Consider the following 17,272-nt stretch of genomic DNA (forward strand, 5'->3'; position numbering starts at 1 on the left):
AAACCCTTATCGCCCGAACAACATCCAGAGAATGTAATCTCACCTCCTTTGGATGTTTAGGCTTCGCGCACAGCGAAGGCAAGACAATATCCTCATTAAGATGGAATTCCGAAACTCGTTTCGGAAGAAAAGAAGGATTAGGTCGCAAGACCACCTTATCCAAATGAACAACCAGATACGGAGACTTGCAGGACAAAGCTGCCAGCTCCGACACTCTGCGAGCCGAAGTGATCGCCACCAAAAAGGCGACCTTTTTGGACAACATAGACAACGAGACCTCCCTGATCCGTTCAAAAGGAGCACGTTGCAACACAGACAGAACGAGATTCAAGTCCCAAGGGGGCAAAGGATCCCTCCTAGGAGGAACCAGATGCCGCACACCCTGAACAAAAGTGCCAACCAAGGAGTTGGAAGCCACGGGACGTTGAAACAGAACGGCCAGCGCAGACACCTGACCCTTTATCGTAGCCAGCGCCAAACGCTGATCGACACCCGTTTGAAGGAAGGACAGCACTCGGGAAACCGAGTACGTGCGGGGTGAAAACCCCCTGGACTCACACCAGGCAAAATAGGCCTTCCAAGTACGGTAATAAACCTTCCCCGAGGAAGACTTCCTCGCGTTGATCAAAGTATGAACGACCTCTGGGGAGAGACCCTTCTCCTTCAGGACCTCGGTCTCAACAGCCAGGCCGTCAAAGCCAGAGACTGTAAAGCAGGATGGTATATCGGTCCTTGAGACAGGAGATCGTCTCGAAGAGGCAGACGCCACGGGGCGTCGACCGCCAGATTCACGAGGTCTGCGTACCAGGACCGGCGAGGCCAGTCCGGTGCCACAAGAATCACCGTGCTGCGTTCCGAGTGTAACCTGCGAAGGAACCTGGACAGCAACTGAATCGGTGGAAACGCGTACATCAGTCTGTACTGATGCCACGGGGCCACTAACGCGTCCGACGCGTCTGCCCGAGGGTCGCGCGTCCTTGCCACGAACCTTGTTGTTAATACGAGACGCGAACAGGTCCACATCTGGAAGACCCCACTTCGCGCACAACATCTGGAAGACAGCCGGGTGGAGAGACCATTCCCCTGATCCAGGGTCTGGCGACTCAGATAGTCCGCCTGCCAGTTCTCCACCTCCGGAATGTGAACCGCCGTTATCGCCGGGACATGAGTCTCGGCCCAAGACAGAATGTCGGCCACTTCTCGAGCCGCTCGGGCACTCCTGGTGCCCCCTTGGTGGTTGATGTAGGCCACCGCCGTGGCATTGTCCGTCTGCACCCGAACCGGGCAGCCCTGCAGTCGGTCCGTCCAGCGATGAAGACAGAGATTTATCGCACGCAATTCCAGAATGTTGATCAGAAGGGAAGACTCCCCCCTCCAACCAAGTTCCCTGGGCGGACAGAACGCCCAGAACACCACCCCAGCCCGACAGGCTGGCATCCGTGGTGATCACCGTCCACGAGATAGGACGAAACGACTTGCCCCCGGACACCATCGGGGACTGGAGCCACCACAGAAGGTCTCTTCTGGTGCGATGACTCAACGAGATTTGAAGATCCAGAGATTGAGGTCGCCCGTCCCACATGGACAGGATCTCCGCTTGGAGACCCTGCGTGTGAAACTGGGCGAAGGGAATCGCCTCGAAGGCCGAGACCATCAATTCCAGACATCTCATGCACGTCCGCAGAGACGAGTGCGGAACGTCCCTGAGGGACCTGACTTCCTCCTGAAGAGTTCTGAGTTTGTCTTCCGGCAGGAAGACCTTCGCCTGCACCGAGTCCAGAATCATTCCCAGGTAGGGAAGACGAACCGACGGACTCAGTGTCGACTTTGGAAAATTTATCGTCCAACCAAACTCCTGCAGAGTTTGCATCGTGACAGACAGGTCCTTCTCTAGACCCTGGCTGGTCGCAGACCGAACCAGAATGTCGTCCAGATACCCCAGGACAGAAATGCCCTGGGCCCTCAATAATGCCAGAACCGGTGCAAGCACCTTGGTGAAGACCCGCGGAGCCGAGGCGAGACCAAAAGGCAATGCCACGAACTGGTAGTGATCCTCCGCAATGGCAAATCTAAGGAACCTCTGGTGACCCTCGAAAATGGGGATGTGAAGATACGCATCCTTCAAATCGATGGAGGCCATGAATTCCCCCGGAACCAGGGCAGCCACCACCGACCGCAGGGATTCCATGCGGAACTTGCGAACCCGCACAGAGCGGTTCAGAGCCTTCAAGTCCAGAATTGGACGAACCTTGCCCTCCTTTCTGGGCACGGTGAACAGATTGGAATAAAACCCCCGAAACCTGTCCCGATGAGGCACCGGAACTACCACTCCCTGAGCCCTCAGGTCCCGCACCGCCAGGTGCAGGTCCCGTAAACGCTCTGGAGACAGTTGAAGATTTGAGGGAAAAAATCTGCTCTCCGGCCGAGAGAGAAACTCGATCTTGTAACCAGATCGAACGATCTCCTGAACCCATCTGTCCCGCACGCGAGTCAACCAGGGCTGAAGAAAACCGAGCAAGCGTCCCCCCACCCCAAAACTGGGTGAGGGCGCCCCTTCAGGCCGCACTGTTAAGGGCTGCGGATCCGGATTGACCGGACTTCTGTTTTCCAGACCAGGGCTTCTTCTGAGAGCCTTGACCTTTGAACGGTTTGCCCTTGTAGTGCGACCGAAAGGCACGAAAGGACCCCTGAGGGGGCCGAAAATTAGCATGCTTCTTCCCAGAAGCCCCCTTAGCCTTGGGGAAATAGGGCAAGAGAGTGCTCTTACCTCCGGTGATCCCCTTAATCAACACATCCAAGGACTCCCCAAAAAGGCGAGACCCATCATAAGGTAGATTGGCTAAGGTCTTACGTGAAGACTGGTCCACCGACCAACATTTTAACCAAACCAGGCGGCGAGACAACACCGCCACGCTGTGCACACGTGCAGCCAACGGGACTAGGTCCAAGTCCGCTTCACACAGATACATGACACCCTGGTGGATTTGATCCACCATATCCAGGGTCGCCGGCGAGGCCGAATCGGCCACTAGGACGCGCCTAAGCATCTGCGTCCAACTTGCGACCGCCTGGGCCGCCATGAGAGAGGCAAACAGAGCCTTAAGCATAGAACCCGTAACAGAATAAGTATGACGGCAAGAGACTCCAATCTCCTATCCGTGGCATCACGGAACACAGGGGAATCCTCTGCAGGAATCGCAGTGGATGTGTTTAAAACCGCAATAGCGTGATCCACTGGGGGTGGCACACACCACCTTTCATCAGTGGAAGGCGAGAAAGGATAACGCAGCTTGAACCTACTTGGTACAGCAAAAGGTTTGCGTAGATTGCGCCATTGTTCCTTAACAGCGCGCTGAAAATCATCATTGCAGGGAAAAACCTGCGGCGTCCTGCGTTTTCTCTGCGTCCCATAAGCCGCCAAGGCAGCGGGGGGACACACTTCATCCTGCAAACACAGCGTTTGTTTTATGGAAGCAATCAATTCATCCATGATTGCAAGCTCTTCAGGCGAGCCAGGGGGAGAATTATCAACCCCTTCAACTTCAGCCTCCACCTCGGACCCCACTAGATCCAGGGAGGAGCGGGACCCCGATAAGGAGGCCCCCGCCATAACAACCCCATCACCTTCACCCTCAGAATCAGAGGAAAGAGCAACTCTGGGTCTTTTAGTAGATTGAGCAGCCACCAGCATCTGCACCTGAGCAGCAAGGCCAGCCACAATAGTGGCTAAATCCCCCCCTGGGGGGGAAACAGCGGTCCCCTGGCTTTCCACCAAGGCGGTAGGAAATTTGCCCTCCTGAGAATCCATTGCCCCTATAACAAATGCCGGATAATAAAGGGTTAACTGCCCCTTTAACAAGCGCGGCGAGCGCAGCCCACCGCACCACACACAAGCACAATGAGACCCCCACAGGGACAATAAAACTGACACAGGCAATGGATAGGAAGGATATAACCTGAGGAGACCCTCGCCGCTGCTGCTGCCTCGATCGGTGTTTCTGGAGAAGAGGAAGTGATGCTGCCAGGGCGCTCTATGAAAGCCTATGGGAGGCTACAAGAAAATGGCCGCCATGCATGTAGAACATGCGGCCGGAGCGAGTGTAGGCAAAATGGCGCCGTTTGGCGCCGAAACCGCCGCTCCACAGTACAGTAATGCACACATGTCTGTATATAAAAAAACATGTCAGATCGCCGCAGCGATCGCTGTATAATGCCCAAACATGCCACAAAACATGCCCCACAGCACACAGCTTCTCACACTGACAAGGCTGACACACACAGTGTCACACAGCTCCCCCCCCCCCCCCTTGCAGCCCACAGCATGCAGCCGAGAGATAGGGAGACAAACAGTGTGAATAGAGGCAGGTTACACAGTCCCAGACTGACACCCCCCCAGACAGACAGGTCCCCACATAAATACACTTACCTCACAGTGGCGTGGGGGACCCGCACAGGCGAACAAGCCGCTGCACATGAGGCAGGGAGAGTCGCATACAAGACGCACAGAATGGGGGTTAAGAAACCGCACAGCGTCCAGTGAGGTAGCCACCTCACCAATCATCCCTGCACCGAACAGGGATGGGTCGTTCACTGTGCCAGGAGCGTTACCTGGCTGAACGCTCGATGGCAGGCTGGGAAGCCACTGACCAACGACCTGCGACCAGGGGGATCAGCCCGAGACCCAGCCCGCATGATCCTCTTCATCCGAAGAACTAATGCTGACAAAAAGAACAGCTAAGTAAAGGTAGAGAGAAAACTCAAACAAAAAATCAAAAAAGAAGAAAGAGTCTGGGGCACAAAGCCCCAGCACAGAGAGAGCCAGCCACTCCTGACAAGCTAGACATTAAAACTGAGATATGGTTGCAGGAAGTAGGAGGGTATTGACTGAGGGGACCACCCCTTGAGGGTGGGATATGTTAAAGCTTTATTGTTAACATATTCTGTTGCCTAGCTACTCCTTCGGAGCAAAGTCTAATACCCCATATGTGACGAATATGAAGAGGCAGCGACTGTCGGAGGACGTAAGAGAAATAGGGTTTCCATCCGTCCAATTTTGATGGATCGGATGTCAGCGGACATGTCTCCGCTGACATCCGATGCCCCATAGAGATGCATGGGGCGTCCATTCAGATCTGCCAAAAAACTGACAGGCGGATCTGAACGGACTCCCTGTGTGAAAGGGGGCTTAAGACTTCATGTGGCATGTCTACATTGGCAGCTGCTAAAATTAGGTTTAGGAGGTCCTGGCATTTATTTTGCCAAAGCTCCTAAACCCAACTCCATAAAAGCCTGTACACATACCCATAGGCTTTTAGAAGAGTTTAGAAGCAGTCACTTTTAGGTGAGCTTCAAACTCCCTTTCCTGAACGTGGAAGAATCGCGTTCAGGATAGGAACGTTTTCACCGCCGGCTGTGTGTACATGAAGCCTTATAACGACCATGCATACCTGTGCACTCACACAGACTGCAGAGGCGTCACACAAAGTCTGGACACAGAACTGTAGGTTCCTCCCCACCCAAGACATTTCATAACCTTCAAATGCCAGGCCCGATCCGGGATTACCAAACCTAAGGAAAACTTAAAACACAGCTTTCTCCAATTACAAATTGACATATTGGAGCTTCTCAATCCTTTGAGAATCCTGTGCCATCTCTGTACCAGTTTACTAAAAATCATACTATGGCAGGGCCTTGCATTATCACATAGGACAGCGTGTGAGAGGTCAGCGATAATCTTGGTTACACCCATTGGTAAATTGTATTTCCAAGAATCTCCCAAGATAGCTACTTGAGAGCTGATTGACTTCACCTTTAACCACTTTACCACCGGAGGATTTTGCTGTCTTACGTCTGGGCCATTTTTTGCGATTCGGCACTGTGCGACTTTGACTGACAATTGCGCGGTCATGCAACACCGTACCCAAACAAAATTTACGTCCTTTTTTTCCCACAAATAGAGCTTTCTTTTGGTGGTATTTGATCACCTGTGCGATTTTTACTTTTTTGCTATAAAACAAAAAAATGAGCGACAATTTTGAAGAAATAACAATATTTTTCACATTTTTTTTTATATGACATTCATTTTAGGCCAATTTGTTTTCTGCTACATATTTTTGGTAAAAAAAAAAAAAAAAATTGCAATAAGCGTATTTTGATTGGTTTGTGCAAAAGTTATTGCGTTTACTAACTAAGGGAAAGATTTCTGTTGTTTTTGGTGTTTTTTTTTTTTTAACGAGTAATGGAGGTAATCTTTCCAATTTTTTTGTGGGACTGCGACATTGCGGCGGACAGATCGGACCCCTGACTGACATTTTTGACACTTTTGGGGGTACCAGTGACATTTCTACAGTAATCAGTGCTATACATATGCACTGTTACTGTAAAAATGACACTGGCAGGGAAGGGGTTAATTTTATTGGAGAGGGAGGGGTTAATGTATGCCTGGTGCTTACTGACATGTGTGGGGGGGAGGTGACTGAGTGACACAGGGACAGATCGCAGGTTCAACTATGCTGAACCCTGCCTGTCACTTAGGAGATCTGCCCGCTTTGTTTACACAAGCGGGCGGATCTCCAGACTTGATTCCCCCAACGATCGGGGAAGAGCAGCGGCGATCGCTGTTGCTCCTCCCCTGGCCCGACTCCCGCTGTGACTGAATACGGAGCGAGGCTCCGGCGGCGCACGCACCGCCGAGAGAGGGGAATGTCTGGCGACGTAGATCTACGTCGCCAGACGTTATTGAACCACTTTGGCGCAGTAGAGCTCTTGTGAGCAGCGGTAAAGTGGTTAACAGAAACCACAAACCAAAAGAGAGATTTAAAAGCCCATCCCTCCCTTTCATTGTTGGTTGGTGTAAGTAAAGAACCTCCACCAATATACACGGGGAATTTTTAGGTAAACATACACCAAACACTATCAATTTAAACTAGAAACTTCGGGGTGGGAATATGCACATTGTCCTGGAAGATTCCTAAAAATACCTCTACTGGCGTAACCAAAATTTTCCCAAATCATCTTCCAGGACAGCTACCCGAGAGGATAAACAAGTAAACATACCTTGGGGGGGGGGAGGTATTAATGCCTGCAACACCCTCCTTCTGAACAATAAGTCCTAGTTTGACAACATTTCCACACGGTAAAGCCTCGTACACACGCACCGATTGTAGGCTGACCGTTCGGCCGTCTTTTGTCCGGTGCTGTCGTGTTGATTGAAAAGTGCTAAAGACTGCACACGAATTTTGTCGGCCAATAACAACCAACTGCAGAAGTGATGTCATGTGATGGTTAACTTTCCGTGTGTTTTTTCTTCTCTGAGCATGCCCAGCCTTGCTCATCTGCTTTTTGTCGGCCCAAATCTGTACTGACTGACGAACAATCGGCCGTTCTTTGTTGGCCTACAAAAATTTTATAGCCTGCACACCAGATTTTGTTCGGCCGAAAAGTCGCAGTCGGTTGTCGGAAGCATCATACTAACAAGCCGACAATCGGCCGATCGGACATTGGCCGAATATTTACGGCCGACAATCGGTATGTGTGTACGGGCCTTAAGACTTCTCTAAAGCTTGGATTGAGGACCATATTGCAATCTGAGAGATTTCTTTCAACAAAGCTCTACCATCTCTGCTCAAGATGTGGCCATCAACCTTGTGGAATGAGCTCCAATTCTAGCAGGTCTTAACCGACCAGAACTTTAGTATGCTGAAATATGTGTCTGCAATCCATCAGGCCATAATACTCTTGGAGGCACTGAGCCCTTAAGATATAGCCTTATGAGGCTATAAATTGGGTAGATTATTTGCCAATCTAACTTCTAGAAAAAACAGAAAGTCACCAACTGCACCCTAAGGGTACTGGGCAAGAAACCCTGCTGAAATCCAGAACTGTAGGAAATTAAAATGAATAAAAGTCATTTTTTATTTCAGGAATAAAATGTCTTCCACATTTGGCATATACATGGGTTGGACAAAAATTTGGATAACTAGGAGGGTTATTTACTAAAAATTGCAACATCTGGAGCAGCTCTGCATAGAAACCAATCAGCTTACATATTTTATTGCCAAAGCTCAATTGAAGATGAATTGAATGTGTGCAGGGCAAAGTATATATCAAAGTCGTGTACAACTGGAGGGTATCAACCTTGTTTCAAATATATTGGGAACAGAAAGAACAAGTAGAACTTTAGTACACACCAGTACAAAAGTACATATAAAAATACAAAATATTTTATTGGGTTTTTAACAATAAAAGTGTGTTAAAACATACAAAATATGAAAAATTGATTCTACCAAATAAAGCCACCATGGAGTTGCATGTTATATGGTCGAGATATAGGATAGCGGTCTACGCACTTCGTGGAAGTACCACTTCTTCGGGACCACCTAACTGACGAGGAACAGTAGAGATTGTTTCTCTTCAGTGGCAATATGCCAGTTATGTTGGCCTGTTTGTGAAAGTGCAAGGGCAAACGTGTATATGTAGTAGAGTCTCACCGGCCCGTGGGAGAGTGACCAGCCCGAGAGAGAGAACCACAGGGAACACACAGCTCTCGTCTAGATCATCAATCCCACTTCAATCCGTAGTGTCAGGAGTCAGAACGAACGAAAAATGAAATGGATTGAATAGGGATAAACTTATCCCTCTTTAACCAGCAGCATAGTAGAGTCCTCATGGTATGGTGAATCAAGGAGAAAACCTTAAGTAAAAGAAAAATCACACATTTTGGGTTGTCCCCAAAAAATATTAGTGGGGAAAATCTTCCAATGGGGACACTAGGTCTGATGAACTGGGAGTCCCTAAGGAATTCTTTTTGTAGAACTTCCTCCCACTTTCTGTTTGGCTACGGGACAGGAAGTGAATTGAAATCTCAGCAATGGCACAAAGAATTAACTCTGTCAAGGGTTATAACCCTCACTTGCTCTATCAAAAATGGGAAAAAAAGGTTTTTCGATTAGTTACGAGTTAAAGTAAGTAAAAGAGTGGCCCATGCTGTAATAGATGTGTTAGCTTCCTAGAACAACACTGATGCACACGGAGAAATGGCAAGACGTGTCTGAGAGCGGAAACAAGAAATTGCTTGCCTCTCTTGGTGAATAGGAACAAGGCAGGTAGATCCATGAATGGACATAGGGGAATCAATCAGCCATGACACTACTTAATGCAGCCACCACACACGAGACAATCATTACAAGGAAAGGCAAACAAACAACAACTGAAAATGTACAAATGTCATTAAAGTATAACTACAGTGCCTCGAAAAAGTATTCATTTCCACATTTTGTCTGTTCCAACCAAAATCATACATTTTATTGGGATTTTAGGTGATAGACCAACACAAAGTGGCGCATAATTGTGAAGTGAAAGGAAAATGATAAATGGTTTTCAAAATTTTTTGCAAATAAATATCTGAAAAGTGTGCCATGCATTTGTATTCAGCCCCCGAGTCAATACTTTGTACAACCACCTTTCTCTGCAACTACAGCTACAAGTCTATTTTTGGGTATGTCTCTACCAGCTTTGTACATCTAGAGCAGTGGTGTCCAAACTTTTTTCAAAGAGGGCCAGATTTGATAAAGTGAACATGCGAGAGGGCCGACCATTTTGCCTGACATTTGAACCCTTAACCACTTTGCCGCTGCTCACTAGAGCTCTACTGCGGCAAAGTGGCTCTTGTAGGTCTGACGACGTAGACCTACGTCGGCAGACATTCCCCGCTCTCGGCGGCGCACGCGCGCCGCCAGAGGCTCGCTCCCGCTGTATTCAGTCACAGCGGGAGTCGGGCCAGGAGAGGAGCAGTGGCTAAGGCAATTGGCTCCTCTAAATTTTAGTTAGGGGTATCAGAGTAAAGGGGGCTGAAACCAGATGTACCTCATACTTTTCAGATATTTGTAACAAAAAATTGGAAACCATTTATAATTTTCCTTCCACTTCACAATTACGTGCCACTTCGTGTTGGTCTATCACATAAAATAAATTTACGTTCTTGGTTGTATGACAAAATGTGGAAAATTTCAGAGCCGCCTGGCGTCTAGCAACTAGTGACTCCCTGGCCCTGCCCATAAATCAAAGTGGAGGAGGATTTACCTTCTTCCTCCTCCGCGCCTAGTGCTCGTGGGGCCTAGGGGGGGGGGGGGGTCTCCCACCCCCACTCCCTCTCCCCCCCCTCCCTCTCTCCCCCGCCCCCCTCTTTCTCTCCCATCCTCCCCCTCTCTTACAGTCACCCCCTCTCTCCCTCATCTCCCCTCTCTTTCACCCTCTCTCCCTCCCAGGGGGTTCTTGTTGGGACTTGTAGTCCTTCAATTATATATGTTTTTTTTTTTTTTTAGCTGAGACCCTAGAGAATAAAATGGTGATCACTGCAATCTTTTATGTCACACTGTAGAAGTCTTTCAAAACGTAGTTTTTTGGGAAAAAATACACTTTACTGAATTTTAGAAAAATTAATTTTAAAAAAAACTTAACAGTAAAGTAAGACCAATTTTTTTGTATAATGTAAAAGATGGCTACGCCAAGAATCGTGATCTTTATTCTAAGCAAAGAAATTGTGATTCTCATTTTATCCAGAATCTCGCAGCTTTACTCAGGAGGCTTCATTGCTCCCCACCTCTCTCCATAGAGAGGGGGGTTCCTCCAGAGGCTTCATTGCTTCCCATCTCTCTCCATAGAAGGGGGGGGGGATTCCTCAAGAGGCATCATTGTTCCCCACCTCTCCCTATAGAGAGGGGGTTCCTCAGGCGTAGAGCTGCACAGTTAATCGTTAAAAAAAAAAAAAAAAAAAAAAAAAAAATTGTGATCTTGTTTCACCCACCCTCACGATCTTAAATGGCATTTCCTCCAGGAGGAGCGATGACCACAGCCACCATTACTGCATCAGAAGGAACAAACCAAAGAAACATCAGGCTGCTGAAATTATCTACATTCTACAAGTGGCGAGGTCCAGAGCATGTCTTCAGGGGAAAACCCCTTAAATAAGCCAGCTGACCGGGAACACCGGAATCCCCAGACCTGAACACCAGGATTATCAGAGGAAACAACACATACATGATGAAGTCTACTCCCCCCGTAGGATGGGAACACACAACTGAGGAAGAGGGGGAGGGGCTTCTCATATTTATGCTTCCTGCTGAAGGCGGAGCCAATCATGTCATATAGCTGTCCTGGAAAATAACCAGCGATAGCACGGGGCATGGCGCGACAGCGAAGAAGCAAGGTGAACAGCGTGGGTGAGGTCAGGCGTGGCACAGTGTGTATGCGGTAAGGGGTGACACAGTGTGGATGCAGTAAAGGGTGGCAATCATGTCATATAGCTGTCCTGGAAGATAACAGCACAGGGCATGGCGCGACAGCGAAGAAGCATGGTGAACAGTGCGGGTGAGGTCAGGGGGTGGCACAGTGTCGGTGAGGTCAGGGGTGGCACAGTGTCGGTGAGGTCAGGGGTGGCACAGTGTCGGTGAGGTCAGGGGTGGCACAGTGTCGGTGAGGTCAGTGGTGGCACAGTGGGGATGAGGTCAGTGGTGGCACAGTGGGGATGAGGTCAGTGGTGGCACAGAGTGCATGAGGTCAGTGGTGGCACAGTGTGGAGGATGTCAGTGGTGGCACAGTGTGGAGGATGTCAGTGGTGGCTCAGTGTGGGTGATGTCAGTGATGGCACAGTGTGGGTGATGTCAGTGATGGCACAGTGTGGGTGATGTCAGTGGTGGCACAGTGTGGGTGATGTCAGTGGTGGCACAGTGTGGGTGATGTCAGTGGTGGCACAGTGTGGGTGATGTCAGTGGTGGCACAGTGTGGGTGATGTCAGTGGTGGCACAGTGTGGATGAGGTCAGTGATGGCACAGTGTGGATGAGGTCAGTGATGGCACAGTGTGGATGAGGTCAGTGATGGCACAGTGTGGATGAGGTCAGTGATGGCACAGTGTGGAGGATGTCAGTGGTGGCACAGTGTGGAGGATGTCAGTGGTGGCACAGTGTGGAGGATGTCAGTGGTGGCACAGTGGAGATGAGGTCAGTGGTAGGTCAGTGTGGATGAGGTCAGTGGTGGCACAGTGTGGATGATGTCAGTGGTGGCACAGTGTGGATGATGTCAGTGGTGGCACAGTGTGGATGATGTCAGTGGTGGCACAGTGTGGATGATGTCAGTGGTGGCACAGTGTGGATGATGTCAGTGGTGGCACAGTGTGGATGATGTCAGTGGTGGCACAGTGTGGATGATGTCAGTGGTGGCACAGTGTGGATGATGTCAGTGGTGGCACAGTGTGGATGATGTCAGTGGTGGCACAGTGTGGATGATGTCAGTGGTGGCACAGTGTGGATGATGTCAGTGGTGGCACAGTGTGGATGATGTCAGTGGTGGCACAGTGTGGATGATGTCAGTGGTGGCACAGTGTGGGTGAGGTCAGTGGTGGCACAGTGTGGGTGAGGTCAGTGGTGGCACAGTGTGGGTGAGGTCAGTGGTGGCACAGTGTGGATGATGTCAGTGGTGGCACAGTCTGGGTGATGTCAGTGATGGCACAGTCTGGGTGATGTCAGTGATGGCACAGTCTGGGTGATGTCAGTGATGGCACAGTCTGGGTGATGTCAGTGATGGCACAGTGTGGATGAGGTCAGTGATGGCACAGTGTGAATGATGTCAGTGGTGGCACAGTGTGGGTGAGGTCAGTGGTGGCACAGTGTGGGTGAGGTTAGTGGTGGCACAGTGTGGGTGATGTCAGTGGTGGCACAGTGTGGATGATGTCAGTGGTGGCACAGTGTGGATGATGTCAGTGGTGGCACAGTGTGGATGATGTCAGTGGTGGCACAGTGTGGATGATGTCAGTGGTGGCACAGTGTGGGTGAAATCAGTGGTGGCACAGTGTGGGTGAAATCAGTGGTGGCACAGTGTGGGTGAAATCAGTGGTGGCACAGTGTGGGTGAAATCAGTGGTGGCACAGTGTGGGTGAAATCAGTGGTGGCACAGTGTGGGTGAAATCAGTGGTGGCACAGTGTGGGTGAAATCAGTGGTGGCACAGTGTGGGTGATATCAGTGGTGGCACAGTGTGGATGAGGTCAGTGATTGCACAGTGTGGATGAGGTCAGTGATGGCACAGTGTGGGTGATGTCAGTGGTGGCACAGTGTGGGTGATGTCAGTGGTGGCACAGTGTGGATGAGGTCAGTGATGGCACAGTGTGGATGAGGTCAGTGATGGCACAGTGTGGATGAGGTCAGTGATGGCACAGTGTGGATGAGGTCAGTGGTGGCACATTGTGGATGAGGTCAGTGGTGGCACATTGTGGATGAGGTCAGTGGTGGCACATTGTGGAAGATGTCAGTGGTGGCACAGTGTGGATGATGTCAGTGGTGGCACAGTGTGGGTGAGGTCAGTGGTGGCACAGTGTGGGTGATGTCAGTGGTGGCACAGTGTGGATGAGGTCAGTGATGGCACAGTGTGGATGAGGTCAGTGATGGCACAGTGTGGGTGAGGTCAGTGATGGCACAGTGTGGATGAGGTCAGTGGTGGCACAGTGTGGGTGAGGTCAGTGATGGCACAGTGTGGATGAGGTCAGTGGTGGCACAGTGTGGATGAGGTCAGGGGTGGCACAGTGTGGATGAGCTCAGTGGTGGCACAGTGTGGATGAGGTCAGTGGTGGCACAGTGTGGGTGAGGTCAGTGGTGGCACAGTGTGGGTGAGGTCAGTGGTGGCACAGTGTGGATGATGTCAGTGGTGGCACAGTGTGGATGATGTCAGTGGTGGCACAGTGTGGATGATGTCAGTGGTGGCACAGTGTGGATGATGTCAGTGATGGCTCAGTGTGGGTGAGGTCAGTGGTGGCACAGTGTGGATGAGGTCAGTGGTGGCACAGTGTGGATGAGGTCAGTGGTGGCACAGTGTGGATGAGGTCAGTGGTGGCACAGTGTGGGTGAGGTCAGTGGTGGCACAGTGTGGATGAGGTCAGTGGTGGCACAGTGTGGATGATGTCAGTGGTGGCACAGTGTGGATGATGTCAGTGGTGGCTCAGTGTGGGTGAGGTCAGTGGTGGCACAGTGTGGGTGAGGTCAGTGGTGGCACAGTGTGGATGAGGTCAGTGGTGGCACAGTGTGGATGAGCTCAGTGGTGGCACAGTGTGGGTGAGGTCAGTGGTGGCACAGTGTGGGTGAGGTCAGTGGTGGCACAGTGTGGATGAGGTCAGTGGTGGCACAGTGTGGATGAGGTCAGTGGTGGCACAGTGTGGGTGAGGTCAGTGGTGGCACAGTGTGGATGATGTCAGTGATGGCTCAGTGTGGGTGAGGTCAGTGGTGGCACAGTGTGGATGAGGTCAGTGGTGGCACAGTGTGGATGAGGTCAGTGGTGGCACAGTGTGGGTGAGGTCAGTGGTGGCACAGTGTGGGTGAGGTCAGTGGTGGCACAGTGTGGATGAGGTCAGTGGTGGCACAGTGTGGATGATGTCAGTGGTGGCACAGTGTGGATGATGTCAGTGATGGCTCAGTGTGGATGATGTCAGTGATGGCTCAGTGTGGGTGAGGTCAGTGGTGGCACAGTGTGGATGAGGTCAGTGGTGGCACAGTGTGGATGAGCTCAGTGGTGGCACAGTGTGGGTGAGGTCAGTGGTGGCACAGTGTGCATGATGTCAGTGGTGGCACAGTGTGGAGGAGGTCAGTGGTGGCACAGTGTGGAGGAGGTCAGTGGTGGCACAGTGTGGATGAGGTCAGTGGTGGCACAGTGTGGATGAGGTCAGTGGTGGCACAGTGTGGATGAGGTCAGTGGTGGCACAGTGTGGATGAGGTCAGTGATGGCACAGTGTGGGTGAGGTCAGTGATGGCACAGTGTGGAGGAGGTCAGTGATGGCACAGTGTGGAGGAGGTCAGTGATGGCACAGTGTGGAGGAGGTCAGTGGTGGCACAGTGTGGAGGAGGTCAGTGGTGGCACAGTGTGGGTGAGGTCAGTGGTGGCACAGTGTGCATGATGTCAGTGGTGGCACAGTGTGGATGAGGTCAGTGGTGGCACAGTGTGGATGAGGTCAGTGGTGGCACAGTGTGGATGAGGTCAGTGGTGGCACAGTGTGGATGAGGTCAGTGGTGGCACAGTGTGGATGAGGTCAGTGGTGGCACAGTGTGGATGAGGTCAGTGGTGGCACAGTGTGGATGATGTCAGTGGTGGCACAGTGTGGATGAGGTCAGTGATGGCACAGTGTGGAGGAGGTCAGTGATGGCACAGTGTGGAGGAGGTCAGTGATGGCACAGTGTGGATGAGGTCAGTGGTGGCACAGTGTGGATGAGGTCAGTGGTGGCACAGTGTGGGTGAGGTCAGTGATGGCACAGTGTGGATGATGTCAGTGGTGGCACAGTGTGGATGAGGTCAGTGGTGGCACAGTGTGGGTGAGGTCAGTGATGGCACAGTGTGGATGAGGTCAGTGATGGCACAGTGTGGAGGAGGTCAGTGATGGCACAGTGTGGATGAGGTCAGTGGTGGCACAGTGTGGATGAGGTCAGTGGTGGCACAGTGTGGATGATGTCAGTGATGGCACAGTGTGGGTGAGGTCAGTGGTGGCACAGTGTGGGTGAGGTCAGTGATGGCACAGTGTGGATGAGGTCAGTGGTGGCACAGTGTGGGTGAGGTCAGTGGTGGCACAGTGTGGGTGAGGTCAGTGGTGGCACAGTGTGGGTGAGGTCAGTGGTGGCACAGTGTGGATGAGGTCAGTGGTGGCACAGTGTGGATGAGGTCAGTGGTGGCACAGTGTGGGTGAGGTCAGTGGTGGCACAGTGTGGGTGAGGTCAGTGGTGGCACAGTGTGGGTGAGGTCAGTGGTGGCACAGTGTGGGTGAGGTCAGTGGTGGCACAGTGTGGATGATATCAGGGGTGGCACAGTGTGGGTGAGGTCAGTGGTGGCACAGTGTGGATGATATCAGGGGTGGCACAGTGTGGGTGAGGTCAGTGGTGGCACAGTGTGGATGATATCAGTGGTGGCACAGTGTGGATGAGGTCAGTGGTGGCACAGTGTGGATGATGTCAGTGATGGCACAGTGTGGGTGAGGTCAGTGGTGGCACAGTGTGGGTGAGGTCAGTGGTGGCACAGTGTGGGTGAGGTCAGTGGTGGCACAGTGTGGATGAGGTCAGTGGTGGCACAGTGTGGGTGAGGTCAGTGGTGGCACAGTGTGGGTGAGGTCAGTGATGGCACAGTGTGGATGAGGTCAGTGGTGGCACAGTGTGGATGAGGTCAGTGGTGGCACAGTGTGGATGATGTCAGTGATGGCACAGTGTGGGTGAGGTCAGTGGTGGCACAGTGTGGGTGAGGTCAGTGGTGGCACAGTGTGGGTGAGGTCAGTGGTGGCACAGTGTGGGTGAGGTCAGTGGTGGCACAGTGTGGATGAGGTCAGTGGTGGCACAGTGTGGATGAGGTCAGTGGTGGCACAGTGTGGGTGAGGTCAGTGGTGGCACAGTGTGGGTGAGGTCAGTGGTGGCACAGTGTGGATGAGGTCAGTGATGGCACAGTGTGGAGGAGGTCAGTGATGGCACAGTGTGGATGAGGTCAGTGGTGGCACAGTGTGGATGAGGTCAGTGGTGGCACAGTGTGGGTGAGGTCAGTGGTGGCACAGTGTGGGTGAGGTCAGTGGTGGCACAGTGTGGATGAGGTCAGTGATGGCACAGTGTGGGTGAGGTCAGTGGTGGCACAGTGTGGGTGATGTCAGTGGTAGGTCAGTGTAGGTGGGGGGAGGGGGTGATCCGGGGTTCTCCTCTATATCCGGAGTGAGGCCTCTGCTCCCAGCACAGCCCCCGGCTCTCAGTATCCCTCTCCCCGGAGGAATGGTAACCTCTCTCCCCGGCTTACCTCTTGGGTGCGGGTTGCTCCATGCTGGCGGTGTTCCTCCCCCTCCGGCAGAGGACAGGCTGTACAATAATCTCCGGGAGCCGCACTAACTCCGTACAACTTCCATCTTCCTCCTCCGCACTACACTTCAACCTAACCCGCTACTACAGCCAGTCCCACCCCCCGGCTCGGCTCATACTGCGGATTGGTTGGCTCGGCCGCTAGCGCGTTTCCTCATTGGTGGATTCCTATGTCACGTCTAGTAAGGCGTCCTAGCAAGTTTCTCCCTGTGTTATTGATGGTACAGTACTGCTCCGCTGCATTCCCTCCTAACCAGATCAGCCAGGGAGCAGGAAGTGGAGAGGAGAGCGCGGAGCATGCCGGGGAGGAGGCGGGCCTTAGGTCTCTGCTCCGCCCTGTACAGTCTGATTGGTGGGATAGGGGAGCTGTCACTTGTACACTGTACAGTTAAGTATTGTATATAGAGGAGCTGTCAT

The 17,272-nt window shown here is 51.8% G+C and overlaps 1 protein-coding gene across 1 annotated transcript in view; it reads right to left on the minus strand.

Annotated features, from left to right (window-relative positions):
• STK3 (serine/threonine kinase 3) overlaps positions 1-16,998 on the minus strand; it is a 450,433-nt gene extending 433,435 nt beyond the window's left edge. The window contains exon 1 of the mRNA XM_082257854.1: positions 16,797-16,998. Within this exon, the coding sequence (XP_082113980.1) occupies positions 16,797-16,819 (23 nt within the window). The 5' untranslated portion in view covers positions 16,820-16,998. The remainder of the gene's footprint in view (positions 1-16,796) is intronic.
• Positions 16,999-17,272: the final 274 nt, after the last annotated feature.

Source organism: Pelophylax lessonae (genome assembly GCF_965119305.1).
Source record: "Pelophylax lessonae genome assembly, chromosome: 5".
NCBI lineage: Eukaryota > Metazoa > Chordata > Amphibia > Anura > Ranidae > Pelophylax > Pelophylax lessonae.